Source organism: Phytophthora cinnamomi, assembly GCF_018691715.1.
Source record: "Phytophthora cinnamomi strain GKB4 chromosome Unknown Contig102, whole genome shotgun sequence".
NCBI lineage: Eukaryota > Oomycota > Peronosporomycetes > Peronosporales > Peronosporaceae > Phytophthora > Phytophthora cinnamomi.
The window spans coordinates 563,091-590,600 of NW_027151035.1; the positions used below are offsets into that span (position 1 = coordinate 563,091).

General features: G+C 57.6%; 11 protein-coding genes across 11 annotated transcripts; 6 read left to right on the plus strand and 5 right to left on the minus strand.

Annotated features, from left to right (window-relative positions):
- Positions 1-269: 269 nt before the first annotated feature.
- Positions 270-1,067, minus strand: IUM83_07945 (Choline dehydrogenase; the record flags this gene model as incomplete). The annotated part of the gene is made up of 1 exon (XM_067932287.1): positions 270-1,067. One exon carries the CDS (start codon positions 1,065-1,067, stop codon positions 270-272), a length of 798 nt encoding a protein of 265 aa, XP_067783155.1.
- A 1,657-nt stretch (positions 1,068-2,724) lies between these two features.
- On the minus strand, positions 2,725-3,414 carry IUM83_07946 (putative N2,N2-dimethylguanosine tRNA methyltransferase; the record flags this gene model as incomplete). The annotated part of the gene is made up of 1 exon (XM_067932288.1): positions 2,725-3,414. The coding sequence occupies one exon, from the start codon at positions 3,412-3,414 to the stop codon at positions 2,725-2,727; it is 690 nt and encodes a 229-aa protein (XP_067783113.1).
- Positions 3,415-3,812: 398 nt separating this feature from the next.
- On the plus strand, positions 3,813-5,027 carry IUM83_07947 (Tetratricopeptide repeat-containing domain; the record flags this gene model as incomplete). The annotated part of the gene is made up of 1 exon (XM_067932289.1): positions 3,813-5,027. The coding sequence occupies one exon, from the start codon at positions 3,813-3,815 to the stop codon at positions 5,025-5,027; it is 1,215 nt and encodes a 404-aa protein (XP_067783153.1).
- Positions 5,028-6,209: 1,182 nt separating this feature from the next.
- Positions 6,210-6,906, minus strand: IUM83_07948 (uncharacterized protein; the record flags this gene model as incomplete). Its single annotated transcript, XM_067932290.1, has 2 exons — positions 6,210-6,235; positions 6,342-6,906. 2 exons carry the CDS (start codon positions 6,904-6,906, stop codon positions 6,210-6,212), a joined length of 591 nt encoding a protein of 196 aa, XP_067783157.1.
- Positions 6,907-7,075: 169 nt separating this feature from the next.
- On the plus strand, positions 7,076-8,670 carry IUM83_07949 (uncharacterized protein; the record flags this gene model as incomplete). Its single annotated transcript, XM_067932291.1, has 3 exons — positions 7,076-7,772; positions 7,855-7,948; positions 8,019-8,670. 3 exons carry the CDS (start codon positions 7,076-7,078, stop codon positions 8,668-8,670), a joined length of 1,443 nt encoding a protein of 480 aa, XP_067783176.1.
- A 318-nt stretch (positions 8,671-8,988) lies between these two features.
- Positions 8,989-9,800, plus strand: IUM83_07950 (uncharacterized protein; the record flags this gene model as incomplete). The annotated part of the gene is made up of 5 exons (XM_067932292.1): positions 8,989-9,134; positions 9,204-9,361; positions 9,445-9,565; positions 9,645-9,710; positions 9,791-9,800. 5 exons carry the CDS (start codon positions 8,989-8,991, stop codon positions 9,798-9,800), a joined length of 501 nt encoding a protein of 166 aa, XP_067782937.1.
- Positions 9,801-10,326: 526 nt separating this feature from the next.
- Positions 10,327-11,548, minus strand: IUM83_07951 (Splicing factor SPF30; the record flags this gene model as incomplete). Its single annotated transcript, XM_067932293.1, has 3 exons — positions 10,327-11,144; positions 11,219-11,306; positions 11,387-11,548. 3 exons carry the CDS (start codon positions 11,546-11,548, stop codon positions 10,327-10,329), a joined length of 1,068 nt encoding a protein of 355 aa, XP_067783114.1.
- A 215-nt stretch (positions 11,549-11,763) lies between these two features.
- IUM83_07952 (putative Cullin family protein) lies at positions 11,764-14,031 on the plus strand (the record flags this gene model as incomplete). Its single annotated transcript, XM_067932294.1, has 1 exon — positions 11,764-14,031. The coding sequence occupies one exon, from the start codon at positions 11,764-11,766 to the stop codon at positions 14,029-14,031; it is 2,268 nt and encodes a 755-aa protein (XP_067783035.1).
- A 416-nt stretch (positions 14,032-14,447) lies between these two features.
- IUM83_07953 (Cullin family protein) lies at positions 14,448-16,460 on the plus strand (the record flags this gene model as incomplete). Its single annotated transcript, XM_067932295.1, has 3 exons — positions 14,448-15,188; positions 15,278-15,685; positions 15,756-16,460. 3 exons carry the CDS (start codon positions 14,448-14,450, stop codon positions 16,458-16,460), a joined length of 1,854 nt encoding a protein of 617 aa, XP_067782938.1.
- A 1,086-nt stretch (positions 16,461-17,546) lies between these two features.
- Positions 17,547-22,346, plus strand: IUM83_07954 (transient receptor potential ca2 channel (trp-cc) family protein; the record flags this gene model as incomplete). The annotated part of the gene is made up of 2 exons (XM_067932296.1): positions 17,547-19,022; positions 20,412-22,346. The coding sequence occupies 2 exons, from the start codon at positions 17,547-17,549 to the stop codon at positions 22,344-22,346; spliced, it is 3,411 nt and encodes a 1,136-aa protein (XP_067783031.1).
- A 3,029-nt stretch (positions 22,347-25,375) lies between these two features.
- Positions 25,376-27,462, minus strand: IUM83_07955 (putative transmembrane protein; the record flags this gene model as incomplete). Its single annotated transcript, XM_067932297.1, has 2 exons — positions 25,376-25,394; positions 25,520-27,462. The coding sequence occupies 2 exons, from the start codon at positions 27,460-27,462 to the stop codon at positions 25,376-25,378; spliced, it is 1,962 nt and encodes a 653-aa protein (XP_067783095.1).
- Positions 27,463-27,510: the final 48 nt, after the last annotated feature.

A 27,510-nucleotide genomic window follows, 5' to 3' on the forward strand; every position in this document is an offset into this window, starting at 1 on the left:
TACTCTCTTACTACTGTAGTTAGTGCTCTTCCTAAGTACTTGCTTCTCTTCAAAAAAATAAAATATCGCCGTCGCCTTTTATACCAAACTACTGCTACGTCCTCCTCTTTGGCGAAGAAATCTTGATATACACCGCCGCCTTCCCTTCCCTCCGTCCGTCATCTTCTCCTCGTGACGTCGCCAGACTGCCTTCCTCCGCCAGTCTGGCCGTCGATCATAGTAGTTTCCCCAAAACAAAACAAAAAACCTTTTGCTGCCGTCGATCCCCATCAAATCCACTCACTTTTGGGCATGTTGGCGCTGCCCTTCTTCACGCCGAGGAGCAGCGGCTTCGGGGACGGCTCCATGTCCGGCTGCCGCTCCGGGTGCAGCGCGTAGTCGAGCGCGCTGATGGCCTCGGCGTACAGCTGCGTGGCCTGGCTCATGCGGCGGTTGACCTCGGCCGAGTACTCGTCCCGCTGGGTCTCGTGCGCCAGGATCTCGTCCTCGCGCTCCTGCTGCTCCTCGGCCGCGCTGCGGCGGCGCGACGAGGTGCTGGACCTCCTGGACGACGAGCAGCGCGAGTGCGCCGGGTTGCTGCTCAGGCTGCCGCGCAGCACGTCGTCGGGGTCGTCCACGACGCGCAGCCCGTCCTCCTCGTCTTCAGAGGAGGAGGAGGAGGAGGACGACTTGTCCTCCAGGTCGTGCTCGGTCTCCTCGGCCACGCCCTGGCCGTCCATCCGCCGCTGCACGAGCTGCAGCGCCTCGGCGGACTGGCGCTTCATCTCCTGCAGCTGCTGGCGCAGGAAGCTCTTCTGGCGCACGGGCTTGGGGCGCCCCAGCTCCTCGCGGCGCGCGGCGTTGGCCTGCTGCTGGTTGGTCACGGCGCTGAGCGTGCCCACGGGCCGCCGCCGCTGGTTCTGCGCCGTCTCCTCGTCGTGCTCGCGCAGCAGCTTGCTCTTGCTCTTGCCGCCCGCGAACTTGCTCACGAACCACGAGCCGAGCTTGCTGTTGGCCTGCTGCCGCTGGCGCCCCGCGCGCTTCTGCCACGAGCCGGGGGCGCTCGTCGGGACGGAGCTGCTGCTCATCTGGCTTCAACCTGCCTGCCCCTAATCGACCTGCCGCTGCTGAGGCGCGATTTTCCTTCTGAGCGCTTCAGGCCCTGGGCAATTAGCAAGGCCGTTTTTGTGTAGCCGGAATTTTGTGAGTCGACAAAAGGACCACGACAGAGGTTGGTACGAAGATCTGCCGCATGCGGGTACCGCGGATTTTCACGCGGATTTACTGTGCTGCGTTCGTTCGTGTACGCGACAGCGCTGACGCTGACGCTACGGCAAGTGCTGTGTTAATCGAAGAACAAGCAACGTTGCGGGGACAGCTTCAGTATCCGTCGGAGAAGACGGTCTGCGGGTGCGGCCCTGCGTCTCGTAGTGCTAGCCTAGTGGCGGGAAACCATGCTGTGATTCGATCCATGATGGTATCCATATAGGATACCCCCCCTTGTTGAAGTCAGATTCGATACTGAGGGATTTGACGTGCTGGCAGGCTATAATAACTCATAGATCGACCATAGTTTGACGATATGTTCAGCAGATAATGCAGCGGTGACTAGTTACTGTACTTGTACGCAGAGGACACTGGACACCCCGCTGTGCTTCATATCACGGTGGGGACAGCATGTCCCGACCAAAGCCCGAAAGGAGTGCTACGGAGCGCAGTGGCTTGGCCGCTGCCTCGCTCGTCATGCTTGAAAGTGCGTGCTTGGACAAGGGTACCTGTCCCTGCGAGAGTACCATCCTTTGGCAAAATCGCATCCGCTTAAGTGCGACGCCGAGCTTGAAGGAGTCGGAAAAGATACACTTTCTGGCGTATTCACGGACAGTTACGTTTTTGCGAACGAAAACGCCAAAGAAAATGCGGTCGTCAAGTCAATATTTGGGAGAAGTTGGGCTCCCAAAGCACGTGTCGAGCTCCATCGCCGCCGCCGCGGTCACACCTCCACGCGGCGAGGCCGGGCACGACGGAACATGGGCAGTCTCTGCTGCAGAGCTGCAAGAAGCAGGCAGCCAGCGCGAGGGAGGAGCCCTTCAAGGACCCCAACTGAGTGATGCGCGGAACTCGCGCGCAAGTATCCACGGGGACGGGTGTCATGGCTCTGGGTCCTGCGTCAGCGGCTCGGCCGCAGAGGGGGTGAATCCTGCCGTCGCGTTGTGGCGCTCCTATCGCGGTCGAAAGCGCAGCCGACCAGCCCCCGAATTGGGCTTGTTCACGCCATGGTCACACGCCGAGCTTCCTGACTCCGAAGCTGCTTGCATTGCACTGCACTGCACTGCAAGTTGAGTTGAGTTGAGTTGAGTTGCCGTGGCGTTATATTGCAGCGAGTTCTGCTGCGGCCGAGGAGCGTTGCACTTGTCCCGTGCCGACGTGGCGTCAGCCCCAGATGGCTGCACTTCCGCGGCAACAGCAGCGCCTGCGTCACTCGACCCCGGCAGATTTCGACACTTATGGCAGCGATCGCGGCTGCAACACCTACAACGAGCTCGTGTCTATGGTGTCTATTAGATTAGCTTTACCTACACAGTCGAGTCGAGTTCGGTTGATGGTACAGTCAGTATCTATAAGGTGCTCCTCGGGTGCCTGCGTGGTTATCGTCGCCACTTGGGGTCGTCACCGTAGGCCATGGTAGTGTTTCACAACTTCACTCACTAGTAGTGAGTAAAGTTGCTGCTTCGCAGCCGTCATAGCTCAGAGGATGCTGCTGCTGCAACGGCGGATCTCGAACAGCCCGAAGTCGCGGCCCCAGTACTCCTGCGGGAGCTGGAAGTCCGGGATCTTGTAGAACTCGAAGCCGTCGCGCTCGAGCTGCCGGAAGAACGTGAGCCGCGTGTCGGCGCGGTTGAGCCCCAGCAGGATCAGCGTGCGCGCCGAGGCCAAGCGGTTCATCGTGTGCAGCAAGGGGTCGTACAGCTCGCGGAGATAGGCCACGTCCGTGCCTAGGATGACATCGACCTTCCCGACTTCAACGTCGTCGGAGCCGTCGCTCGTCGCGGCGATGGACTCCAGCAGACCCGTCTCCTGCTCTGCCGAGCCCCAGCTTAGCTCCGACACGTGTACCTGCACGCCCGGGTGCAGGGCGCCGGCGTTGCGCTCGACGTTGCGCTGCAGGCCCCGGACATGGGTCTGCAGGTCCGTGAGGTACACGTGCGCCGGCTTGAAGCAAGCGGCGATCATGAGCCCCACGTAACCCGTGCCGCTGCCGAGCTCCACCACGCGCGCGCCATCGAAGATGGGGCGGTAGTGCTCGCGCTGCAGCTCCAGGTGCGCGGCCAGCAGCTCGCCGCTGGTCCAGACGGAGCCGCCGATGCCCGGCGCCCAGTCGCACTCGAACTCGAGCAGCGCCTCGCGCTGCGAGGCGTCGTCGACTCGTACGCGCAACGGGACGATCGTTGTCGCATGCTCCTCCTGTTCCTGCCGCTGTTGGTCTCCGTTGTCTGCACACGCGCTGGCATCTGCGCCGACCTGTTCCTGTTGCTGCTGCTGCACTTGCTGCCGCTGGACCATGGCGCTGGCATTGCTGCGTGGGGCCGCACCCATTGCCGCTGAATTGGCACGAAGGCCCCAGAGAGGGAGCTCTCTGTTGGTGGCGCTCGAGTCGATTCTGCGTTGCGCCAGCAGAGCGAGCGTAGCCATTCGACTTGTTACGGCCTTATATTTGGGGTGTAGCCATATGCTAAAAATGGCTACACGAAAGCTCGCACCGCTTCGTGCGCAAAGCAGCATAGTCATTGCAGAGTATTGCTGTATTGCTGCATTTACCCGGGTTTACCGCAATAATGGAGGAGAACTCGCCGGTTGTTTGTGACGATGGCAACAATGAGCACGCGGATGGAGCCGTCGCGGAATCGAGCGGCGAAGAGCTGCCCGCTCCACAGACAGATCCTGAAAGTGACGTCAAGGAATCGGTGGAGCCTGCCAGGGCGTCGCTATCGCCATCACCAGTACTAGCACCGCCGAAACGTCTGAGCGACCTGGAACAGTTGGAGGAGACACACTTCATCGAGAACCAGAAGGAGCTGGTGGCGCTACAGAGGCTTGACGACAAGTGCGCGCAGCTCCAGCAAGAGGGAAGGTACACCGAGGCTCTAGAGTGCATGGAGAAGGGGCTCGTGTTGAGACAGCACTTCTTCGGCGCCGACAGCGACGAAGTCTGGACTTCGTGTCGAACCGTGGGCGAAATGTGCAACCTGCTGGCGATGACCTATCTGCAGCAAGAGGAGTTCCGCGTGGTGCTCGAGCTATTGAAAAAGGCTGAGATTCTGACTGAGCGACACCCAGCAGGTCGAGCTGTCACGCTGAATAACCTGGCGTGCTACTATCGTCGACAAGGAAATCTACATAAGGCGCTTACTTACTTGAATGAAGCGCTCAAGATCGAGTCGCGACTTGATAATTTACCGAACAAAGCTGACACCCATCTCAACATGTGCGCAGTACTCTCGCAACTCGGCAAGCACCAGAGTGCACTTGGTCATGCGCAATCAGCACTTATCTTCCTACACGAGGAACTTCATTTAGGCCGCGCGGTGAATGGCGGGTCAAGCCCAACACGCAAGGGGAAATCTGGGGACAAGGTTGACCCGAGCGTCAAACTGGATCGTGTAGCAGTTCTGGGCATTGCCTACCACAACGTAGGCGTCGAGCAGGAGTTTCTCAAGTGCTGGGATCTGAGCCTGCAGTCCTACAAGAAAGGCATGGAAATCACATCGACATATCTTGGTGAGTCGCACGGTATAGTGATCACGCTGCAGAACTCATTACTTAGTGCGAAGCGCAATATGGCCAGCAAGATTCGCACAGCTGGAACGCGCGGTGACGGCATCTCTCTTCCCAATATCAACAGTTCTAGGAACGGTGGTAAGTCTGCTGGAATCAAAGCACTTGTTAGTCAAAAGGGCAAGGCGAAGAGGGTGATCCGATCAAAGGACGAGTCTCCCACCAAACTCCCACTGGCGTATAGCAACAACGGTAGCAGTAGCACTCGCTTTTAAGAATTATCTAGGCATTCAATCTGTCAATCTGTGCACTTGTGCATTGACCTTGGTCATTACTTTCCTTGCTGATAGCATGTTTGGGAACAGGCCGCCCAGCGCGTTCATACAGCCTCGAGTATTGCTCCAGTGTTCTGTGGGTTGAGAAACGCTCTATGATAGTCTGCCGTGCTTGCCTACCGAGATAAAACCGAAGATCGTTGTCGTTGACAAGCGTAAGGAGACCATCAGCAAACGCTGCGGGAGTAGCTTTAGTGACAGCTATGCAGTTCACACCATCTTCGAGAAACTCTCCCGTGCCGCCAGAAATGAACGCCACTATAGGAAGCCCTACGCTCATAGCTTCCAGAACGGCTAACCCCAGCGTCTCTGCGAACATGGGACTTACAAACACGTGCATTTCACGGAGCTCTTCCACTAATGCTGAATCGTCGTTATATATCCCATCCACAAACTCAACGCTTGTACCCAGCATACCCCACTCAAAAGCAATCGACTTGAGCTGAAGCTCTTGTGGGCCATCTCCAATAATTCGCAGCCGGCACTGAGAACAAATAGGAGCAAGAAGCTTCATCGTTGCCAGTAAAATTCCTATACATTTTTCTGATGAGAGTCGCCCAATGTACCCTATGACAAAGGTCTGGTCCGCAGAAAGCGGGGCCGCTCCAGGCGCAAACTGCAAAGTGTTCACTCCCGTTGAGAGCACAACTCGATGGTGAGCACGTATGTTTCTCGTAACGGAGTAGTGCTCCATTGCGAAGTGCGAAGGTGACAGCAGAATATCAACATCAACACGGGTTGGATGGAGATTCGCGAGCTCCATGATGATAGCTCGGGGTCCAGCAAGCCGGGCCGCAAGTACTAGCAATTCGTCCGAAACACTGCGTGAGTTTGAAAATACAATGAGCCCCTCGCCACACGGAGAGCGCAGTGCATTGACAAGATTTGTCCAAACTCGAGCAGCATAGGGGGGATGAAGCTGACGAAGAGCAGGCTGGTCCAGCACCGAAATTTGTCGCGAGTCATGTCTTGCGAATGGAAATCGTCGATAAAAACTCGCTAGCAAAGCCTTGATCACTCCATTAGGGGAAGTATCTTCACCAAACAACTCATTCCGGAAGATCTGCAAGTGTTAAACATCAATTTAGACTGCTCTCATTACCCTCAGCAATTGCTCACAACTTACCTCCAGTGGAAGTCCGTGAACACTGACGTTCAATCGCCGTAGAGCCTTTATGAGTGGATCGTCCACCACCACATGCTCAAATGTCTTCACCTCAAACTGAAAACCAATCGACCCCCTGCGATTCTCACCATGGAGCCCCTCCATAATCTGCAGCCACATCCGCCGCTGTCCGTCAAAAGCACCAGACGTAGACAACACGTAGCACACCGTGTCCATACCTACTTCCTGTTGAAAATTAGGATTGCTGAACACAATTGGCCTCCTCTCACGCTCCTGCAACCTGTATTTCCACGGTGAACGCTCGTCCGAGGGGTCCACCACGACCTCGACATGCAGCGTCGCCTCTGCAGCCGCAAAAGAGCTGTCGTTCCACGATCTCAGCTCCAGTTTCCAGAAGTGCGTGCCCGGGTCGATCCCGCCGAGCACCACCGAGTTAGCGTCCGCCGTTTGTCGATAGCCATCGTCAGGCACGCTGTCCCCCGTCACGAACAGGAATCCGTCGCGCGGGATCTTGAAGTTGTGTGTCTGGAAGTACACCGGTAGACTGGTCAATAGTCCGTCGGCGTTCGAGACCTGCCACCAGGAATGCTGCGCCGGGAATGTGATCTCAAGTTTAGGATCTGAAAACGAGCTGGATGCAGTCACCACAGACACTGCAAACCATAGTGAGCTCAGCAGCACCACGTTGCGCATGACTGTTGATAACCAAAAATGGTCCTTCGAGTCGCGATCTTTCACCAACGAATCTGATTCACTGCCGTTGTCTTGAGTTCACTATCCATACATCTGATTCCGCGATCATGGAAAAATGGGTTCATGTGAGGAAAACGCAAACTCACTGTACTACCGGTATATAGGTGCCATGGAGCTGGACGTGTTGGTGTGCTCGACTTCCGGGAAGCCCGTGTTCCGCCACAAAGTGTCCACCTCGAGTGACAATCGTCCACCCGAGGAGGACGACGACTCGTCCACCAGCTCCTTCGCGAGCTCGCTGCAGGGCCTGCTGTCCTTCGTGGCCTGCACGCAGCACGAGGAGCTGCTGGAGCTGCGGGCCGCCGACTGCCGCTGCGTGTTCCGCAGCTCCGACAGCCTCACGTTCGCGGCCATCGAGCGCTCTGTCCACGAGGACACTGGAGGTGTCCACAACGGTGAGACGCCCAGCGTTGCATCGGAATGTCTGCAGCATCTGCTGCGCCTGCTGCAGCACCAGATCCTGTTCGTGCTGAGCGACCGCGGGCTCGACGTGCTGCGGCGGCAGCCAGGCTACGACCTGCGCGAGCTGCTCAGCGGCACGGAGAGAGTCACCAGGTCTCTCACGGAGCTCTGGGCGTCCACGCCCAGCGTGAGGTTCAAGGACTGCGGCGTGCCATTCGTTCGACTCAAGCCGGAGAGGCGGCGAGAAGTGGCCAGGGCTTTGGAGTTTGAGGCGCCCAGGGAGAACACTACTACTACTACTACTACTACTACGACCACAATGATCTGTGGGTTGCTGCTTGCAAAGGAGAAGGTGGTGGCGGTTGCACAGCCCAACAAGAAACAATTCAGCATGCTCGTGGACGGTGAGCTTTCACTATATTCTTTTCAGAGGAGAAGATGTTGTTGGTGTATTTTTCTGCTGACAATGAGTTGTTGTACGGGTAGATTTGTTGTTGTTGATTAATTTCGTGTATCACACGCCGTCGCTGGAGAAATCGGAGACTTGGACGCCGATCTGTCTGTCGAACTTCAACGCTAGGTGCGTGAACGACTTTTCTGCAAGTGTTGGCTTTTTATTTGTGGCTGATACACTGTTGTCATTCTTGCAGCGGGTTCCTGTACGCGTATGTGGTTTTCTTGACGAGCGACGTTTGTTTGTTGCTGCTGAGCAGCCAGCAGTCGCCAGAACAGTTCCCGCATTTCCAGGCGAAGAAGGATTTCGTGAAGCAGCGGCTTGAAGAAATTGGAGCAATGGAAGCAATTGACGCCTCGGTGAAAAACCATTCGGAGTGGCGACCGCACAGCGATCTACCGCTATTGCACCACTTTGTCTACAAGAATGAGCTTACGGGAGAGTGCGCTGAACCCGACCTATCGTTCCCGTTTGATGATAGGGACTTTAGCACTCGTCTGCAGCTGTTGAACCAGTACGCTAAGGTACACCATCTCATGTTCCCGACGCCAGCCGAGCCTCAAAGCCGTGAAAGCCAAGTGCTGGGCAAGCGGCTATCATCGTTGCAAGAATCCACCGCAGCGCGTATGGTGTATGAGCGCAGCGATACAGGCCTTTTTGTTGGCATGTGTAGTGCCGACTATCGGCTGTACGTGTGGTTTGACTCGCTCGCCACGGTTTCCGACGCGCGCGAGCAAATGCAAGTGCTACTGGACCGACTCCGGCATGACGAAGAGCTAATGTCTGTAGCGCTCTTTCTTTCAGGTGGCGGATTTCCTTCGGTCAGCTCCCTTGGCATGTGGCCATGAGATGAAACAGTAGTCCCGTAGTTCAGTGTCTCGATCGGACTTGAGGTATCGATGCCACTTTATATTTTGAACGCGAGAGAGATCGCCAACACTCCAAGTATAAAACCAAACATTTTGACCAGAATGACGGCCGGCATCAACACAAGAGTTTATGCTTGACTCGTGGACAAGCATCTGGAAGGCGAAAACAATTACTTCGAAGTATGTTGACTCCGAGGCAGGAGTGAGTGCTGCAGATGCATGCGGCTTGCTGCTGCATTCCGCCCACAATCCAATTTCCTGATCATTACCACAAGCACGCCTCCTAAATCAAGCAAGATGATGATGCCCTCGATGCCTTCCGAGCAATATGAAGTCATGTACACGCTACGATCTGAGTTCGCCAAGAAGAATGGCTATGGTCCTGGCGGCTATGGTCCTCCTCGTGGGTTGGGCCCACGAGGCTTTGGTCCCGCACCCTGGCTGTAAGTGTCGACAGTATTTAATGCGTAGGAAATTTCATTGATAACACTGATTCATCGCTTTGTGTGCAGAATGGATGCCAGTCCGGCGGAGAGGGAGGTGTTCATGAAATTTCGCGCGAGAGGTACTAGCCGCACCGCTTTTGGAGGGTTGTTGGGAGCGACAGCTATGGCTGGCATTTGGAACGCGGCTGCGCTCGGAACGACGATGGGAGTCGTCGGTGTGCTCGGTTGGTCCTTCACTGATCACATTGAGCTATCGTTGCGAAACAACACCGCTGCTAACGTACCTGTTTGGCTTTAAATTCTGTAGTTGGTGGAGCAATTGGCGCTGGGGCATCGATTCGGACGAGCAACACCCGCCAAGAGTTGTTCACAGAGCTGTTGAAGCTTCCAAGTGACCAAGCTCCTCACGCAGCTCAAGCGAGAGAGATGTACGTGATAGACCCGAATGCCTTCTCGGTTTATGATGAAAGTAAGTAACCTTTGACATGCGTTGTGGTTGAACAATAGTCTCCAAACGAAGCTGGCCCACAACAGCTACGCTCAGGAGCTGCTCCGAGGTGCGGAGCCATCGAAGTACGTAAAGCACCTAACGGCTGGAATCTCACGGGCATTGCGGTGCTGACTTGAGCCTACCTCCTTAATTACCAACATAGGTCTCTCTAGGCAGGAGATAGTTTAGCCTTCGGGTGAATGACAAGCGAGCCTACGAATGCCGGCAGCATTTCCCCTTTACTGCCACTAACTTAGGACTACTGTAGTAATGCTGAACATCGACGGAGTTTCCAGGTCGTTTAGTACTTGTTCGCTCTGCAGCCTCGCATAATTTCCGGAGACTTACATTTGTGACTTCACGTAACCATGATCGGCCGCGGTCCGCACACGAAAGCTCGAAAAACGACGTCGACTTCACCCGCTTTTAACAGCGACATAATGCACATTAAAACCATGGTCACGTACCGGGCAGGATGTTTTCTTCTTCAACGTTGCGTTCCAATTAGTGTGAGTCGGTCGATAGATTCACCAAACGCGATAACTCCTTCGGATCTACACGGCGACGTAAACACAGCAACGACAACTGATAAAGGGATTCACTTGTGTCAACTGCGATGTACTATGAGATGCAGCGCCACCAAAGACCGCAGCAAGCCCTGCTACGATAGGTAAGAGCCGCGATTCCTACCTGGGCTCTCTAGGCGTGCTTCGGCTTCTTGTTCCGTGCATCCTGGAAGGTCGTCATGCCCTGGCCGCTGCCAATCACGCCCACGCGGCCCTGCACTGTATCTGGCGACGCAAACATACTCGAACCGCGCTTAGACAGCACCCCGCTGACACCTTTCTTCAAACCTTTCTTTTTGGCCTTGTGCTGGAAGGCCTTCCAGTCGTGCTGCTTGATGTTGCGCTCGTTGTCAATGTTCTTGTGTCTGTTTAGGCTCTTGATCGCGCGCACGCGTTTGCGCTTGCGCTCCTTCTCGGCCTCCGAGTCTGTGGGCAGAATCTGCAGGTTCTCCGGGATCTTAATGGGCTTGGCAATCACCGCAGGCGCGAGCGCTGCCGTTGCTGCAGCAGTAGGCGTGGCAGTAGCATCGGCTGCGTTAGTAGAGTGAGAGGCCGCCTCACCAGCAGTTTCTACCTGGTCCTGCTGCGCCGCTGCTGCAGGCTTCAGATACTCGTACGGCACCTCCTCCGAATTGCCGTAGCCGTCGAACAGCACCTGGAACCCTAGAGCCGTGACCTTGGTCACCGAGCACGGGTACACCACTGCGTCTGCGTAGTACTTGGCCCGGCACTTGAATCCCTCGGTAATAGTCTCTTTAGGCGGCAGTTTAGCAGCGTCTTCCGTATCCACCTCAATGTCTCTCAGAGCGTCGGCCTGGAGCTCTGCAGCAGTGCCGAAGCCCAGGAACTTGACATTGTAGCTGCCTTCACTCGTCACGGAGTCCACGTGCGCCGGGTACCAGACTCCCTGCTGCAGCGCTTCCACCACGGAGCCCGGAGAGAACTTTAGCTCTAAAATGTAGCAAAATAAGATAAAATCAAGTCAGCGTTTTCGTCCGCAGTAGCAGGTCCACGACGTCATTTACCGAGCGTGGGCGGCGTCTGCTGCTTCGTGTAGGGCTCCTGCGGCGCTGCAACGTGAGCGGACGACGCGGCATTCACCTTGAGGTCGATCTGGTGCAGCAACAACAATAAATAACGCCGAATTAGGCGTAAATAACGCCTCGAGCGCACTGAAACACGCCGCGCCCCACCGTCTCCTTGGTGAGCTGGATGACCTCCACCAGGTCCTTGGCGATGCCCAGGAACTCGGCGTTCGTCGGGTCGCTCTGCAGCAGCTCGTGGATGTTCTGCAGCTGCTCCGTGAACGTCACGAGGCGCGTCTCCAGCTCCTCCAGACTCGCGTCCGTCGCCATGGCCAGCTCCCCAGCGTGCAATTGAAAAAACCCTCTCCTAACTTTTAGCGTAAAACGCAGCCTCTCATTTTTAATTCCCCTACATATATATGTGGCACACACAACTTCCCGATCGTCGACGCTGTCATGCCAGATCCTTCCTGCCTTCCCGGACTCAGGTGCCTTGCATCCATCCCTGCATCCCCCGCTCGCGCCGCGCCGCCCGCCCGCCCGCCATGAAGAAGCTGGTGATCAAGCCGTACCGCCAGAACATGGGCATGGACCAGGCGCGCGCCGCGGAGATCTGGGCGTCGCTGCGCACGGCCATCCACGAGATCTTCTCGCACAACGCGAGCCTGCTGAGCTTCGAGGAGCTGTACCGCAACTCGTACAACCTGGTGCTGCACAAGCACGGGGACCTGCTGTACGGCGGCGTGGTGGGCGTCATCACCGAGCACCTGCAGGCCGTGGCGCGCCAGGTGGCCGCCGCCTCGGACGACCTGCTGCTCGTGGCGCTGCACGACCAGTGGGCCGACCACCAGGTCGTCATGACCATGGTGCGCGACATCCTCATGTACATGGACCGCACGTACGTCACGCAGAAGCGCAAGCTGCCCGTGTACGACAGCGGGCTCTACATCTTCCGCGACGCCATCGTGCGCCACGACAGCGTGCGCGAGCGCCTGCGCGCGCGGCTGCTGCGCTGCATCGAGCGCGAGCGCCACGGCGAGCTCATCGACCGGGGCCTCGTCAAGAGCGTGCTGCGCATGCTCGTGGACCTGGGCGTGCACTCGAACGCCGTGTACGAGGCCGACTTCGAGCGCTTCTTCCTCGACACGACGCTCGACTTCTACCGCGCCGAGGCGCAGGCCATGCTGGACGTGGCCACGTGCCCCGAGTACCTCGAGAAGGCCGAGCAGCGCCTGAACGAGGAGGGCGCGCGCGTGCTGCACTACCTGAACCCGTCCACCGAGCACAAGCTCAAGGCCATCGTCGAGACGCAGCTCATCAAGAACCAGGCCAAGGCGCTCGTGGACATGGAGCACTCGGGCTGCGTCGCGCTCTTCCGCGACGGCAAGGCGCAGGCGCTGCGCAGGATGTACTCGCTGTTCCGGCGCGTGCCCAGCACGCTGCCCGAGATCAGCGACTGCGTGCTGCAGTACATCAAGACGAACGGAGACGAGATCGTCAAGACCCAGTCCAACCCGGAGACGGCGCTCGACGCGTCGCAGTTTGTGGAGAAGCTGCTGGCCCTGCGGGAGAAGTTCGTGGGCTTCTTGTCGGACTGCTTTTTTGACGACCCGCAGTTCCACAAATCGATAAAGCAGGGCTTCGAGGCCTTCATGAACACGAACACAGTGTGCGCCGGATACCTGGCGCACTACCTCGATGAGCTGCTGCGGTCAAAGAACAAGTTTGAAGAGGAGATGGATACCCGCGTGACGCAGGTCATCGCGTTATTCCGATATTTGCAGGACAAGGATGTGTTCGAGGAGTTTTACAAGGTGCTGCTCGCCAAGCGACTTTTGAACAGCCGTGGCACCTCGGACGAGGCGGAAAAGCTCGTGATTTCAAAACTCAAGGCAGAATGTGGTTATCAGTTCACGTCGAAGCTGGAAGGCATGTTCAAGGATATGAGCATTTCCAAGGATCTCATGGAGTTATACAGGAAGTCGAGCTATGACACAAGGGGAAGCAGTTTCAATATTGATCCCTCCGTCGCTCCCATGCCGCTATCTGTGCATGTGCTGACAAGTGGATTCTGGCCGACAGAGATGGCGCCAATGTGCGCGCTCCCTGTGGAGCTCGTCCAGTTAACGCAAACGTTTGAATCATTCTACTGCGCACGGCACAACGGCCGAAAATTGGCATGGATGGCAAACATGGGTACAGTTGACGTTCGCGCTACGTTTTCTGCCGGCGTCGAGGACACGAAGCGCCGTCACGAGCTCAACGTGTCCACGTACCAAGCTGTCATTTTGATGTTGTTCAACCAGCGCTCCGAGTGGCGTTTCAAGGAGCTTGTGGAGCGCACGCGCATCGATGTGAAGGACTTGAAGCGGCACCTGATCTCGCTTTGCACGCCCAAGTACAAGATTTTGATCAAGAGTTCCAAGGGCAAGCGCATCGACGAGGAGGCCGATACCTTCTCGATAAACGATGCGTACAAGTCCAAGCTGCACCGCGTACGGATACCGCTGGTGTCGCAGAAGGAGACGTCGTTGCTGCCAGCTGTGGCCTCCAGTACGAGCAATCCGGCCGACGCGCTGCCGCCCACTGTCGCCGAAGACCGCAAGCACCTCGTGGAGGCCGCCATCGTGCGGATCATGAAGACGCGCAAGCAGATGCAGCATAACCAGCTTATCGCCGAAGTCACTCGCCAGATGGCGGGACGCTTCACGCCATCGCCGCAGCTCATCAAGCTGCGCATCGAGAGCCTCATCGAGCGCGAGTACCTGCAGCGCAGCACCACGGACCGACGAATGTACAACTATTTAGCTTGAGCGCGGCGCCGACAGCGACAGCAGCAGCCGATCCGACAAAATGGCAACATCAACCCTTACTACAGCCCAAGACAACGCCAGAATTCGAGCGACCGCAGCAATTTTAGAGCCTGGAGAGACAACCACCAACACAGAGAGCAGCAGCCTCCCACCAACGCATGCCCGGGACATGCCCACCCCCAATTGACGCTTGCTTGCATGCATTTCTTGTCATGACATTCGTCCCAGCATTTTCCTATTCGCTTCACTACTCTACCTGACTATAGCGACTTAATCCATTACAAATCCGCGCCCTCAACACCGGAATGCCTCTCTCCAGTCCCTCGTTATACAAACATGCCGCGATTACGACACGTCGCGCAATAACGCCTGAGCCCGAGCCAAAAGCCCAATAGGTCGCCCAATCGCGAGCCAACATGGCCGAGTCGGAGCTCGCGGGGCTGCGCTCCGTGGCCGTGCAGTCCACCCACATCCACCGCGTGCAGCTGCTGAGCCTTCCCGCACCTGCATCCGCTGCCGCCAAGCCGCGCGCCGCTGCCCAGCCGAGTCTGCGCGCGCGGCTGCAGCGCCAGTGGCGCGCGAACGCGTGGCTGCTGCTGACGCTGGGCTTCCTGTGCTGCCTGGGCCGCCTGCGCGCGGACGCCGCTGGGGCCACCGCAGCCAAGAGCAAGGCCGACAGCGACCTGTACGTCGTGCTGGTGAGCATCCCCGTGCTGGACAAGATGCTGCCGCTCAAGCACCTGGCCGAGACGCTGCTGTCGCGCGGCGCGCGCGTGGGCTTCGCGCTGCCCGAGAACTGCCGCCAGTGGGTGAGCGACCTGGACGGGCTCGAGTTCATCTCGCTCGGCAGCATCGTGGGCAAGGGCCGCGCCACGGCGCTGGACCCGACGCAGCTGCAGACGCTCGGCGTGTACGAGAGCTACGCCAGCACGCTGCGCTACTACGCGTCGTTCCAGCGGCCCATGTTCGCGCCGCTGCTGGAGGACCTGGAGGACGACCGCCCCGACCTCGTGGTCGTGGACAGATACACCTTCGCGGGCTTCGACGCCTGCCATCGCCTGCAGCTGCCCTACGTGGTGAACGACCCGCACCTGCTCTTCGACGTCGACTCGCCCCCCGCCTACATCCCGGCGCCCTTCTCCAACTTTACCATGCACGTACGAAGTTGGCTGTGATGTCGGGGGTGGTTGCTGGAACAAACTAACTTTTTTTTTTATTTTTCATGGTGTGTTGTGGTTCTTTGTAGACGACGAGTGTGCTCGAGCGGTGTCTGAATAGTTACTATCGCCTACGCTTCCGACTGGGGCTGGTTCATGTGTATAAGGAGATCAACGCCGTGCGAGAAGAGCACGGGCTCGAACCGATAGACAGCAAGCACCAGATGCACGGCCACTCGCTCGTGCTGGTGAACTCGGTGTTCGGGCTGGACGAGGCCCGCCCGATGACCCCTCAGTTCAAGATGGTAGGCTTGCTGCAGTCGCGGAAGCTGCAGCTTGAACGTGCAGCATACGAAGCTAGTCCTGTTGTGCATACCAGCCTCCCCGAAGCGCTGACCACGTGGTTAGAGGCTGCTGCGTTTCGCGACGACAAGCCGCTGGTGTTTATTAGTTTTCAAACGGACGTGCCTTTGACCCCAGAGTTCATCACGACTATTGTAGGTCTCGAGCTATTGCGATGGGTATTGGGTTTGCTGGCATTGACTGTGCTCTGTTGATTCTTTACAGATGAACGCGCTGGAGACGGTAGATGCCCGACTCCTGTGGAAGATAACTCTGCAGGAACAAGCAGCATTTGATTTGCGCTCTCGTCCCCGAGACTCGGTGTTATTTCTCGGCGACGGCGTGGACGATGCAGCAGTGCTTGCGTTGGCACCCGAGATAGAGCTGCTGATCACTGCAGGAGAGTTTCAGACCATGCAGGAGGCTCTTGTCGTGGGGGTGCCCATCCTGGGGCTACCTCACTCAGCTGAGCAGATTGAAGGCATGAATGCTGTCGTACGAGCGGGGGCTGGTCTCCGACTGGACGGGAAGTCGTTCTCCGAGGGCAATCTGCGCTTGGCAGTGGATAGAATGCTGATTGACGAGCGCGAGCGCTTTAAAGCAAAGGCCGAGCACCTCGGAGAGTTGGTGAAAACTGGCGGTGGAGTGGAGCGCGCTGCGGACGAACTGCTGGCTGTTGCGGAGTTCGGAGCCCGTCACTTGCTGCCCATGCGCAACCTGCAGCCTCTGTACAAGACGTACCTCGTGGACGTGTACCTCATCTACGGAGCCATCCTCTGCGGCGCGGCCATCATCCTGCGCACGTTCGTGTCGGTCGTGCTGTCCGTCTTCCAGCCGCTGACCCCGCTGGAGGTGCTCGAGGCGGAGGAGCTTGCCGCAAACGGCCTGATGAGCCGAGCCGACGAGGTGGGCCGTAAAGCGGTCCAATAAACCAACAACGACAACACTGCGCGCCGTGACGAGGTGCAGTGCCCCACCAGTACTGTAGTTGCAGCCCTCCTTCCGTGTGCACTCTTACCGCAGGCTTCAACTTCGCGCGGACGATGGGAATCTCGTCACGAGATCAGGTAAGTGCAGTACATGTATCCCTAGATAGGTATTTTGCTGGGCAGGACGAGTTCTACGGACCCCGCTTTTTCGTGGCAAACCTGCGTCTGAACTCGGGAGCACTCGCTGCAACATGACTGTCCACGGCACCAGCAGGCCGGCCACTTGCGGTACGTTCTTGTCGCACCCGTTGCGTGCAGTGGTACGTTGCCAGCTCTTCGGCGAGTCGGTCAAAGTGTAGGATCCATGTAGTGGTGAGGTGTCGTTCTCAGCCGTGTCGAGACTGCTGTGGCGCATTGCAATGCGTGAGTATCCTGCCAACGGAGCGGAACTGTGGATAGTCCTCAGCAAAAGTGCTGAACATCTGCAGACACACGAGCTGTCGTTACGTCGTGCCATCAGAGCGGTCACCACATCCCCGTCACTCGCGACGCAGCGAAATGTCCTCCGCGGCGCGGTGGAGTCCACCCCCGCCGAAGCCAGTCACCTTGACCGAAACTGCAACATGGCCAGCAGTTCCACGGGCGCAGGGCAGCACCACGAACGCTGACACTTCCGCAGTCCCAGAGCGTGGACTAATGCCCGCCCGATGGTATCACCGCGAGCTGCGGTCGTCGTCGTCGCGGCGGCCTCATGCACGAACGATGAACATGTCTGCGCTCTTCTTGCCAGCAGTCCTCGAGGCAAACTCGTCGAGGCGTCCACTGCAAAAACTGCCCAGCGCGTGACGTGGCGTGACGTCCACCGCCGCACCAGAACGTGTCCTCCGCCTGCTGGATCCGTTCAGACGCCACGCGCGCCGCGTCTCTCGCTGGCGGCTGTTCCACGGTACAATACGTTCGGTCCGCGGCGTGCTCGACGGCTCTTACAGCAAAGAGAACCGCAGGATTAGTTAGTTAGCTTCTACACTGCAGAGGACTGGGGACGACGACGACTCTGCTGCATTCGACTTCCACGCGCCCCAGCGCGATGGACCCCAATAGCCATGGCAATCCCCCTCTGACCGTGCGCACGGACCACGACGAGGCCGCGCAGCAGCAGGAACAGGAGCAGGAGCAGCAGGAGGACGCGCAGACGCAGTACGCCAAGCTCGAGACGCCCGTCAAGCTGCGCGCCAAGGAGTTCGCGCGCCAGGACACGTTCAACTCGGACGCCGAGTCGGGCGGCCAGGGCTCGCTGGCCTCGGCCGCGGACGCCGCGGACTACGCGGCGCGGCAGCGGTCCACGATCGTGGCCAAGTACCGGCCGAGCGGGAGAGCGGCGGACGGCTCGAGCGTGCGCTTCAGCGGCGCCGACAGGATGGCGCACGACATCCAGTTAGGACCCAGGGCCAGCACGCTGGAGGACGACGCGGACCACCGCAAGGGAGACGAGGTAGAACAGTCCCGGAAGGACACGGACGAGAGCAGCAAGGCCGACGCCACGGAGCACACCGTGCAGATGAGCTCCATCGAGCTGCGCGACTCCGTTCTACCCGTTCTACCCAGGCGGTACCTCAACGGCCAGTTCCTGAGCAACTCGTACTTCTCCCGCAGGCTGCTGAGACTCTCGCAGCTCATCGTGCTGGGCGACGTAGTGGCGCTCGGCTTCTTCTACTTCTACGAGTCGGATGCGGACGACATCCGCCACGGCAGGCTCTACGTAGGGTCCCCACTGAAGGTGCTGGTCTCCAGCGACGAGCCGAGCTGCTCGACGTCGCTCGCGCTCGCGGCGCTGGTGTATCACTTGTTCCCGGCCGTGTTCGTGCTGGGCCTGCCGGCGTCGGGCTTGAGGATATTCGAGCCCTTCAGGAGAGAGCAGAGATTCGACCGCGGAGGCAGGCTGCAGAAGGTCAAGCGCACGGTGTGCCTGCAGCTTTGCGAGATCGTGGGGGTCGCCATCTTCCTGTACGAGGCGCTGATCCTCGGCTTTTTCGTCTACTACGTCGCGAGCGGCAAGATCTTCGTGGACTGCGACTCTAACATCCCGGCCTATGTCTTCTGCGCCTGCGCCGTTGTCATGTTCTGGCTCTTGTTCGTGCTCATGCGCGCCTTTGCGAGGTTCCGGGAGCACTTGAAGATGCAGCTGGGCGCGTTCAAGGAGAGCGACCAGACAGGAGACGTCAAAGCGCACATGCTGCGCTCCAAGATGAAGCGCAAAAAGCGCCAGCAGCAGAAGAACAACAACGGCACCCAGACCTCGCCGCCAACTCCGTCCAAAGCAGCCGTGACGAAGGACATACGAAAGAGGCTGTTCCGAGGAGCGCAGCTGGGAGATCTCAAGTTAATTCGTCGCTCGATCCGCATCGCCAAGAAACATCTTGGAGACAATTTTGCGCGCGATCTGTACCCGGACCCGGTCATGGTGCTCGGCATTTTTGGGCTGGCCAAAAAGAACCCCATGCACGTGGCGGCTTATCAAGGCAATATCGCAGCGATGGATCTGCTGTTCAAGGCAAATTTCAAGGTAAATGCTTTTGACAAGGTCTCGCGTGTGCGATTCAGCACGGGCGATTTGTTCTGGTACCTCGCAAGCTACTTTATTCCCAAGCCAGTGGTGTCATCGGACGAGACGTACAGCTCCGTGTTCAAGACGACGTTGGTCACTCCACTGCACTGTGCCGTGAGCACAGGCCGTCTTGCTGCGGTGCAGTGGCTCATTGCCCATGGAGCTGATGTCAACCTTTGCTCCAAGTCTTCGTACCGATGCGAGAGTCGGCTCCCGCCTATTTTTCTTGCCGATCACCCCGAGATCGTGCACGTATTGTTGCGCGCTGGTGCGAATCACCTGGCCATTCCTGATCCTGGTCACATGAACACCATCACAGTGCTACAACTCGCGTATCTGCGGGGTAACTATGCCGTTGCGCAGGTGCTGGAAGATTGGGGTGGTGATGTAGCACTCACGCCGCTACACGCTGCAGCAGCTGTGGGCGATGTCGGGGCAATTCGGAGTTTTTTACGCAAGAAGGTAAACCCTGATGTTCTTGGTGAATTGGGCTACGTTGGACTCAATAAACGTACGCCACTGCATTGGGCTGCAGTGAATGGCGCAGTAGGGGCCGTCGAGATTCTACTGGCTGCCAAGGCTAACGCTAACTTCCAGGATGCGCATGGTCGTACCGCACTTCACTGGGCTGCTCGTGTCAATCGCGTGGACATTGTACGAGTACTTCTGGCGCACGGTGGAGATCCGACTATCGTTGACGACGGCGATATGACTCCTATTATGTGTGCCGCATGCGCCGGTGGAACAACTGTGGATATGTTCAAGGCGCTGGTTGCTAGTGGTGGTGATATCAACCACCAGCTTCGTTCCACGGGTGATACAGCGTTGCATTTGGCTGTGAAATTAGACGACCAGCAAACGGCACTGGCACTGTTGAGTATGGGAGGTGATATTATGCGCACGAATCACGATGGGTTCCGGCCGATTGACTGCACTACGTCAACAAGACTACAGTTCGAGATTAAGCGCGCAGCAGGAACGCGTGATGTGATGATCAGCTACACGCACTCTCACATGGAGTTTGCTCTCAAGTTGCGCAAGTCGCTGGAAGACGCGAATATTACGGTGTGGCTCGATCTCATGGATCCAAGCGGTATTGGCGGTGGATCTGTGTGGCGCGAGGAAATCGCGCGTGGTATCACTAATGCTGCGGTGGTGCTCTGCATCCTGACCGAGGACTACGCGCAGTCTGAGTGGTGTTTGAAGGAACTGGCATTGGCCAAGCAGGTGGGCACTCCCATCATGGCCATCTCTACTGAACACGCGAAAATTTCAGAGGAACTGCAGGTGTATTTGTACACGCGGCAGCTTGTCCCGTTTGAAAGTGCTATCGTGAAGGTGGAACAGGCTAACGAGAAGGAAACGCGATACGAATACGACGAAGACGCGTACAAGAACCAGCTACGTATGCTGCTGGATGGCATGCGTGATGAGATCGAGAAGCGAAAGGAAGATAATATTAAGCGCAACATGCGTCGTGCGGAGACGAACCCGATGGCAGGATCAGGCCACGCAAGTAGTGGAATACGTAGCCGCCGCCTCAATCACGCGGCGTCCGGTATGAGCTCTACGAACACGTACGGCATGGACTCGATGAAGTTTGACGAGCGCGCGCTGGCACTGTCAGCATTCGACACACCGAACTACTATGCATACGATTCAGGCAGCTCGTCGGTCCACGAACTTGGTGATGACTCGGCCATGCCTGTCGTAATTGGCAACAGCCGTCGGCGCGGCCCACCGGGATCCTCTCGGTCGATCGGATCCAATGGTGTGTTCTCGACCAGCCAGCGGCAAATGCGTCTGAACTACGACTACAACGCCACGAACCTGAGCATTGTGAGCAGCACCAGTAGTTCGAACAGCTTCGTGGACGATGGTGGTGTATCGGATAGTATTGTGCTTGACACTGGCGGATACTACTTCCACAAAGCTACGAACAAAGACAAACCTAAGCGCGGAGGACGCAACAACGCCATTACGGAACGAGACTCGAACGAAATCGACGAGCCTGGCACCAGTGACAGCATTGTCGAAGACTTGCAGGAGCTGAATACGGCTACAGCTAGCGGTGAGCAGTTTGTCTTTATCAGCCACGGCGACTACCACGGGCGGTTTGTTCGCAAGCTATGCGTTGAAATGTGTCGCGTAGGGGGTCTAAGATGCTATGTGGATCGCAAGCACATGGCGAAGCTGTCGACTGCGATTGACGAGGACATGGAAGAGGAGGCAGACAAATCCAAATCTAGCCGCCCGGTGTTGTCGCGGAACGAGGATATGTCAGTGCGAATCCACGAAGCAAAGGAGGCGATTCTTAAGTGCTCAGCTTTTGTTGTGCTCATCTCCGAGAAGACGTTGGCAAGCGAGTTAGTGAAGGATCAGCTTGCATTTGCGGAAGACAAGGGCAAGAAGATTCTGCCGGTTGTGGTAAACCGCATGGACTTTAGTCTCGACATCAAGTACAGCCTCGCGCGCAGCGAGTTTTTCCACTTCTTCACGAAGGGCGACATGGTAGGCTTCCGTCAGTCACTACGGCACCTGCTGGACGCGTTGCGTGAAGAAGTATACGGCATCAGCATCGGCGGTCCACTTCCCGGACAGCTTCCTAGCTTCAGTTCCGGCGGCCAACTCCCCAGTTTCAGCTCAGTGCCCAGCTTCAACGGTGGCGGTCAGGGCAACGGTAGCGACGTGAAGCTTCGTGGCGGGTTTGCGGATTTGCGTGACAGCTTTGTGTCGAATGGGTCCTACAACCCGTCCTTCCAGGGTCCTAGCGTTGAAAGCAGCATGCGTAGGCGCCGTCCAAAGTCGCAAGGCCTCAAGTTTGCGAGTGCACGGAGCGACACATCCAACTTTGGGTTGCCTCCCACGCGGCTTTCTCAAACGTTTGCCGAGACGACAGGAACTACGCGCAGCATCACGTCGGACATGAGTCTTTCGCATTCCATGATCGGCAACTTTTCCACGCTCGTCGGACGCATCGACGACTTCGACGAGGAAGAGGAGTTATCCTACGCTGGCATCCAAGACGACGACTTCGATTCCGATGAGGAGGTGGAAGTGGAGGAGAATGGAGAAGTGCGTGCTGTGCAGGAAGAGGCTCCATCGTTTTCCAGAGCGATGCGGCAGCACCCTGCTCTGGGCGCGCTCTCCAGTGACGGCAGTTTCGATACGCGCCAACGAGGATCCAACTCGTCCATAAGTATGCTCGAGCTTGCCGAGTCAAGCGAGACCATCAACATCAGCTTCGATGCCTTGCTCGGGGACAAGACACCGACAAAATAATTAGCTACCCCGGCCGTGCCAACGATACGCTCGTCCAACAAACCATCGATTGGATGTGCGCTCATTTTATTAGGTAGTTCCGACAAATTTTGCTCAAGTAACACAACTGTAATACAACTTTTAAACCGAAACTACATGTAGAGTACATATTCAAGCCTTATAAAACTCCAACATTGCACGTTGCAGTGCGGCACTTTCATTGAGGGATTGCTGCCGTGTATTGATCTGCATTACTAATCTATCGCAGTTAGTGCAATTTATGCAATATCCCCCAGTTTGCAGGCGCTTAGACAATGTCTTCGGCGGTGCTGATGCTGCCGTGTCGATTGCGAGCGGATACAGTCAATCGTAGACTGTTTTCCCTGCTCTGGCCGCCGCCGGCACTTCCGTTAGAAGTGCCTGACCCTGTACGTGATCGGTCATTTGAGCTGTCGTAACGAAGTCCCTCGAGGACGTCAGGATCACTCCAGCCGTGGCCTCCGAAGCTTGACGCCGAGCCACCTCTGCTCCCAGTTCTTGATGTGTTCAATGCCGCAGGCGAGGTCATAAAAGTCCGAACAGGTAGTGTGGGCAGCAACAACGACGAGTCCGATGATAAAAACTCCCCATCAAACGGTGACTGCACCTCCACCGCGTCTGTATAAGCTCCAAGTGATGATCGGCGTGACTGAGAGGAAACCGAAGACACTGGAGACAGCACCGCCATCGCCCCCAAGCCTAGGCCGAGATCACCTTGATCCTCGTCCTGACGACGCTGGAGACGCCGCAGCCGAGCTTCATTTTGTTGTTGCAATCGCAAAAAATTCGTGAGTTGTTCCACGCTCTGGTCGTAACCGAGCGAGATGTTAAAGTGATGCACCATACTGCGGGAAAAGGTATACCGCTTGGCCAGGTCCACCTTGTGCAGAGACAGAAGAATGGGGACTAAGAGTTTCCCACGGTCTTCTGCGAATGCCAGTTGATCAGCGAGGAGGTCACAGGTGGCTGATAGCGGTGACAGCACCACTAGCACGGCAGAGCACGCGAGAATGGCATCTTTCGCTGCCATTTGCCGTGCTTGAACAGGCAAACGTGCCACTGGCTGGTCAGCCCCGATATCTACGCCGAAGCCACCACTTTGAGCATCATTACTTGCAGCATCCTGTGATTGATGAGCATACTGCACCGCCGGCACAGTTTGATCCACAACACAACGAATGCCTTGCTTGAGCATTGACTTCTGCAGACGCAGACAGAATGAGCGGTGGTAATCTCCATGTGCAATGAACACGAACGCGTCGGAATCTGACGTAATAGCAAGCGACGATGTCAGGGATTTAATCCTTCGCAGTGGACGGATAAGGGGCACATTCAATGGGCCATCCGGGAAATTGATCTCCGCGCTTGAGGCTTCATGGTCTTCACTCTCGCTATCTTTGTTAGTATCGCCACCATTTCCACATAGTATTCTGTCATCTTCCTCAGGGTAGCATTCGCTGTCACCCCGACGGCTTCCGTGACGAGACGAATCCCCAGCATTACAGTCAGTCTCATGTCCAGGAAGTTGAACTTGTTGCTGCTGGTGCTCCTGTCGCCGAGCTAAGCGCGCTCGATGCTCCTCAATTTGGTCATGAAGACCATCCAGGAGCATTCGGAGGCAGTGACAGAAAGCCTCATCATTGTAGTCTGGTACCAGTTCAAGGCTGCTTGTAACGCGTTTGCCTAGCGTGTTGGTCACCTCGTTTGTGGCAGTATCACCCTCACTCTGGAAAATTGATTCACCTTCCCGGGAATCAGTATCTTCCATGGTGTGTGAGCTTCGTGGACGCTCGTCTTCACCATCTTCTTCACCAGGATCCGAAGCTGGCACGCTGGCACTTACATCATAATTGTGTTTAACTGCCGGCCGGAAATCGATCACCTGACGTGTCCACAAGTACACTTGCAGCTCTTCAGAAATCTCCATGTCCTCGCACTGGATGGCAACAACTGGGATGTTCTGCATCTTGGCAAAGGCAAGTTCCTTCATGCACCACTGGGACTGTGGGTAATCTTTTGTTAATACAGCCAGTACAAGTGCACTGCTCTGAATGCCGCGCGCGATCTCCTGACGCCACACTGAGCCACCTGTGATTCCTGTGGGTCCCATAGTGTCGATCCATGTGGTGACCCGTTGGCGTTCCAGCGCATCTCGGATCTTGCGTGCCAACGGCGCGTGTGCATGACTGTAGCTGATCATAACATCGCGCTGCCCTGCTTCCTTCTTGACAGCGAAGCGTAGCGCTGGCGAACGCGCACAGTCAATCGCACGCTGACCGAGGAGATTAACAGCCGTCAAGCTTAAACCAGCACGGACAAATAGCACGGCAGCGGTCTGGTTTCGACGCCGAAGAGCAACGTGCAGAGCTGAATCGCCGTTGTTGGTGCGCGTCGCGTGCAGATCTACTCCATTCTCCAGAAGCATCTGAAAGATGCGTGGGTCAAGGCCACGCGCTAGTGCGACCTCGCCCTCAACACCGCCACATTCGTCAATTTCATCGTCCTGCACGCGGTCATCACCTAGTTTGTCTCGTTTACCTGCCGAGGTTTTAGCGCCCCTCTTGATGGATGCGCATGCCCCAGCAGCACAAATGCAGAGCAACGGATCCCCTTGTGCGTCACGTACATTAACATCTGCACCGCTTTCCAAAAGAGCCTCCACAGCGCGTGTTCGATTCAAAACACAAGCCCACGCCAACGGCGTACGTCCAAATATGTCGCGTGCATCCACATTAGCTCCATATCGTATAAGGTGGCGAATGATCCGCGCGTGCCCACGCATCGCAGCCCAATGAAGTGGTGTACGGCGGAAGCAGCCGATCACTTGTTCGCCGAGTGTATCTGGATCTGCTCCGTGCTCCAGCAAAAATTCGACTTCATGCCGGCGTCCACCAGCACAGGCATCATGAAGCGGAGTTAGAGCCACATCTCCACCGTACTTTTCCATCTGCCGAGCGACAGCGGCATTTCCTGCGATCCGCGCAACTTCAAATGCAGTCAGCAGCAAACCGTTAGCATCGCCAGGCAGAGCTAATGGGTTACCATCAGCGTCCAAAAGCAGCCGTGTACATTCCTTATCCACGGCCCAATACAGCGGCGGAGTCGCGAATCGTGGATGGGTGGATAATGCGGGTGCATCCGGTTTTGCGCCGTACCGCAGCAGCAGCAATGTGAGCTCTACGTGGCCCAATGTTACGGCCACATGAAGAGGTGTCAAAAGTGTGGCTTGAAACAATCCAACTGGACCGAACGGGTGTGAGGCACTAGCTAGTCCAGGAGCAGCACCGCCATTACCTGCTCCGCCACCTGCTGAAGTATTGGCAACCACACCTGCACTAGACCGTCGCGCCACGAAGAACAGCAAGCGGAACATAAACTGATATAACCACGCCAGGTCTAACCGCAGTAGCTCCAGCTTATCAAGTTGTTGGACGTCGAAGTGCCCATTAGCAAGCAATTCACGGACAACCTCGATCTGGTCAAAAGCCACAGCCACGTGCAGCGGGTTGCGTTGGCCACGAGCGAATAACGCCATTCCTCCTAGCTTCCAAACGCGCGGCTCGTACCACTCGGTAGCAAATTCCGGGCCGGATATGCTGACTGCCGTCTCCAACAGCGACCGCACTTGGTCAACATCGCCACGCTTTGCAGCACTGTAGAGCCCAACCTTCACGTAGTGCACTTGCTTTCTGGTGCTGCCCTTCGGAACCGATCCAGCTTCATTTTGGCCGTCTTGTGTGCCACCATATCGGTTGCCTCGAGCAGCATGATGCAGTCGCTTACAGCGCCGCCAACACGCCCACACCGGAGCCGGCAACCAGGCGTACAGTGGCGTGGCAAACGATTGCTCCACATAGTCGAAGCGTGAATGGCCTGGCACGTAGCCGCGCTGGAACAGGAAGTGCTGGTGCAGTCGGTGGAACAGCAGAATCTGCCGCCAGCGCAGCATATACGCAAGTACTGCCACAAGTTGCACGCCGAGCAGCACCAGGAAATACCCCGTGGCGAGTTGTCGGTCGCAAGACACCATCATATCCGACACGCTGCTGGAGTGCGACGGCACGAAGATGGCCACGAGAATATAAATCAAATACGGGATCTCCAGCACCACAATGAGCTCGCAGAGCGTGAACAGGTACGTCTTCTCGAAGCGTTGGTGCTCCTTGGTAATGTCCGCGATCGCCGACGAGGGCACGACGACCGCCGAGGGCTCCGCGCTCGCGGCGGAGGCGGACGAGGACGTCGAGCTCACCGTCGAGTACTCCCTCCGCGCGCGGCGGTAGAGTCTGCAGGCCTTGAAGTTGAGCGCCGGCAGACACAGCAGCACGTTGGCCACGAGCGAGTACGCGTACATGTCCAGGAACTCGAGGGTGTGGTCTCGGCAGCGCGCCTCGGCCTGGCTGCCGGCGCCGGCGTCCCTGTGCTTGACAATAGCCGGCACGAGCGCGTGGTTCAGCAGCTCGCGCAGCAGGTAGACGGCCACGATGAGCGTCGAGTTGGCCACCATGCGCGCGCACAGGTACGTGTTGCTGTCGCGCTTGAGCCACGGGAACACGCACCAGAGCAGGCGGCGCACGCGCCTGTAGCACCACCAGAGCTTGCGGATGCGCAGCTGGCCGCCGGCGTCCACGTAGTAGTTGCCAGAGGGCAGCGGCGCGTCCTCCGCCACGTCCACGTGGACGCTGCCCGAGTGCTGCAGCGTCGCCGAGCTGCCGCGCGGCTGCGACGCGTGCGCGGACGCGGCGGAGGGCGCCGCGCGCCGCGGCCAGTGCGTCGTCGTGGCCTCTGACTGGATGGAGCCGTGCGTGCGCCCCGCGGAGCTCGCGGACACGGCGGCCTGGCCGGCGGGCGACGCCTCCGTGTCGCTCGGCGGCGCGCGGCGCCTGCGGCCGCTGGCGGACAGCGGCGAGCGCAGCGTCTTGAAGTAGCTGGCCACGCCCGAGGGTTCCTGCGGTTGCTGCCGTTGCTGCAGCTGCTGGCGGCGCGCGCCAGCTGAGGACGAGGCGGAGGACGAGCGCGAGGACGAGGCGCACGAGTCGGCGGCGCTGCTGGTGCCGCGCGCCGAGCCGCGCAGCGCGGAGAGCTGCGGGTCCGCCATGGCGGGCTGCTGTAGTAATTCTGGTGAGTGCGGTACTAATGCTGGGTC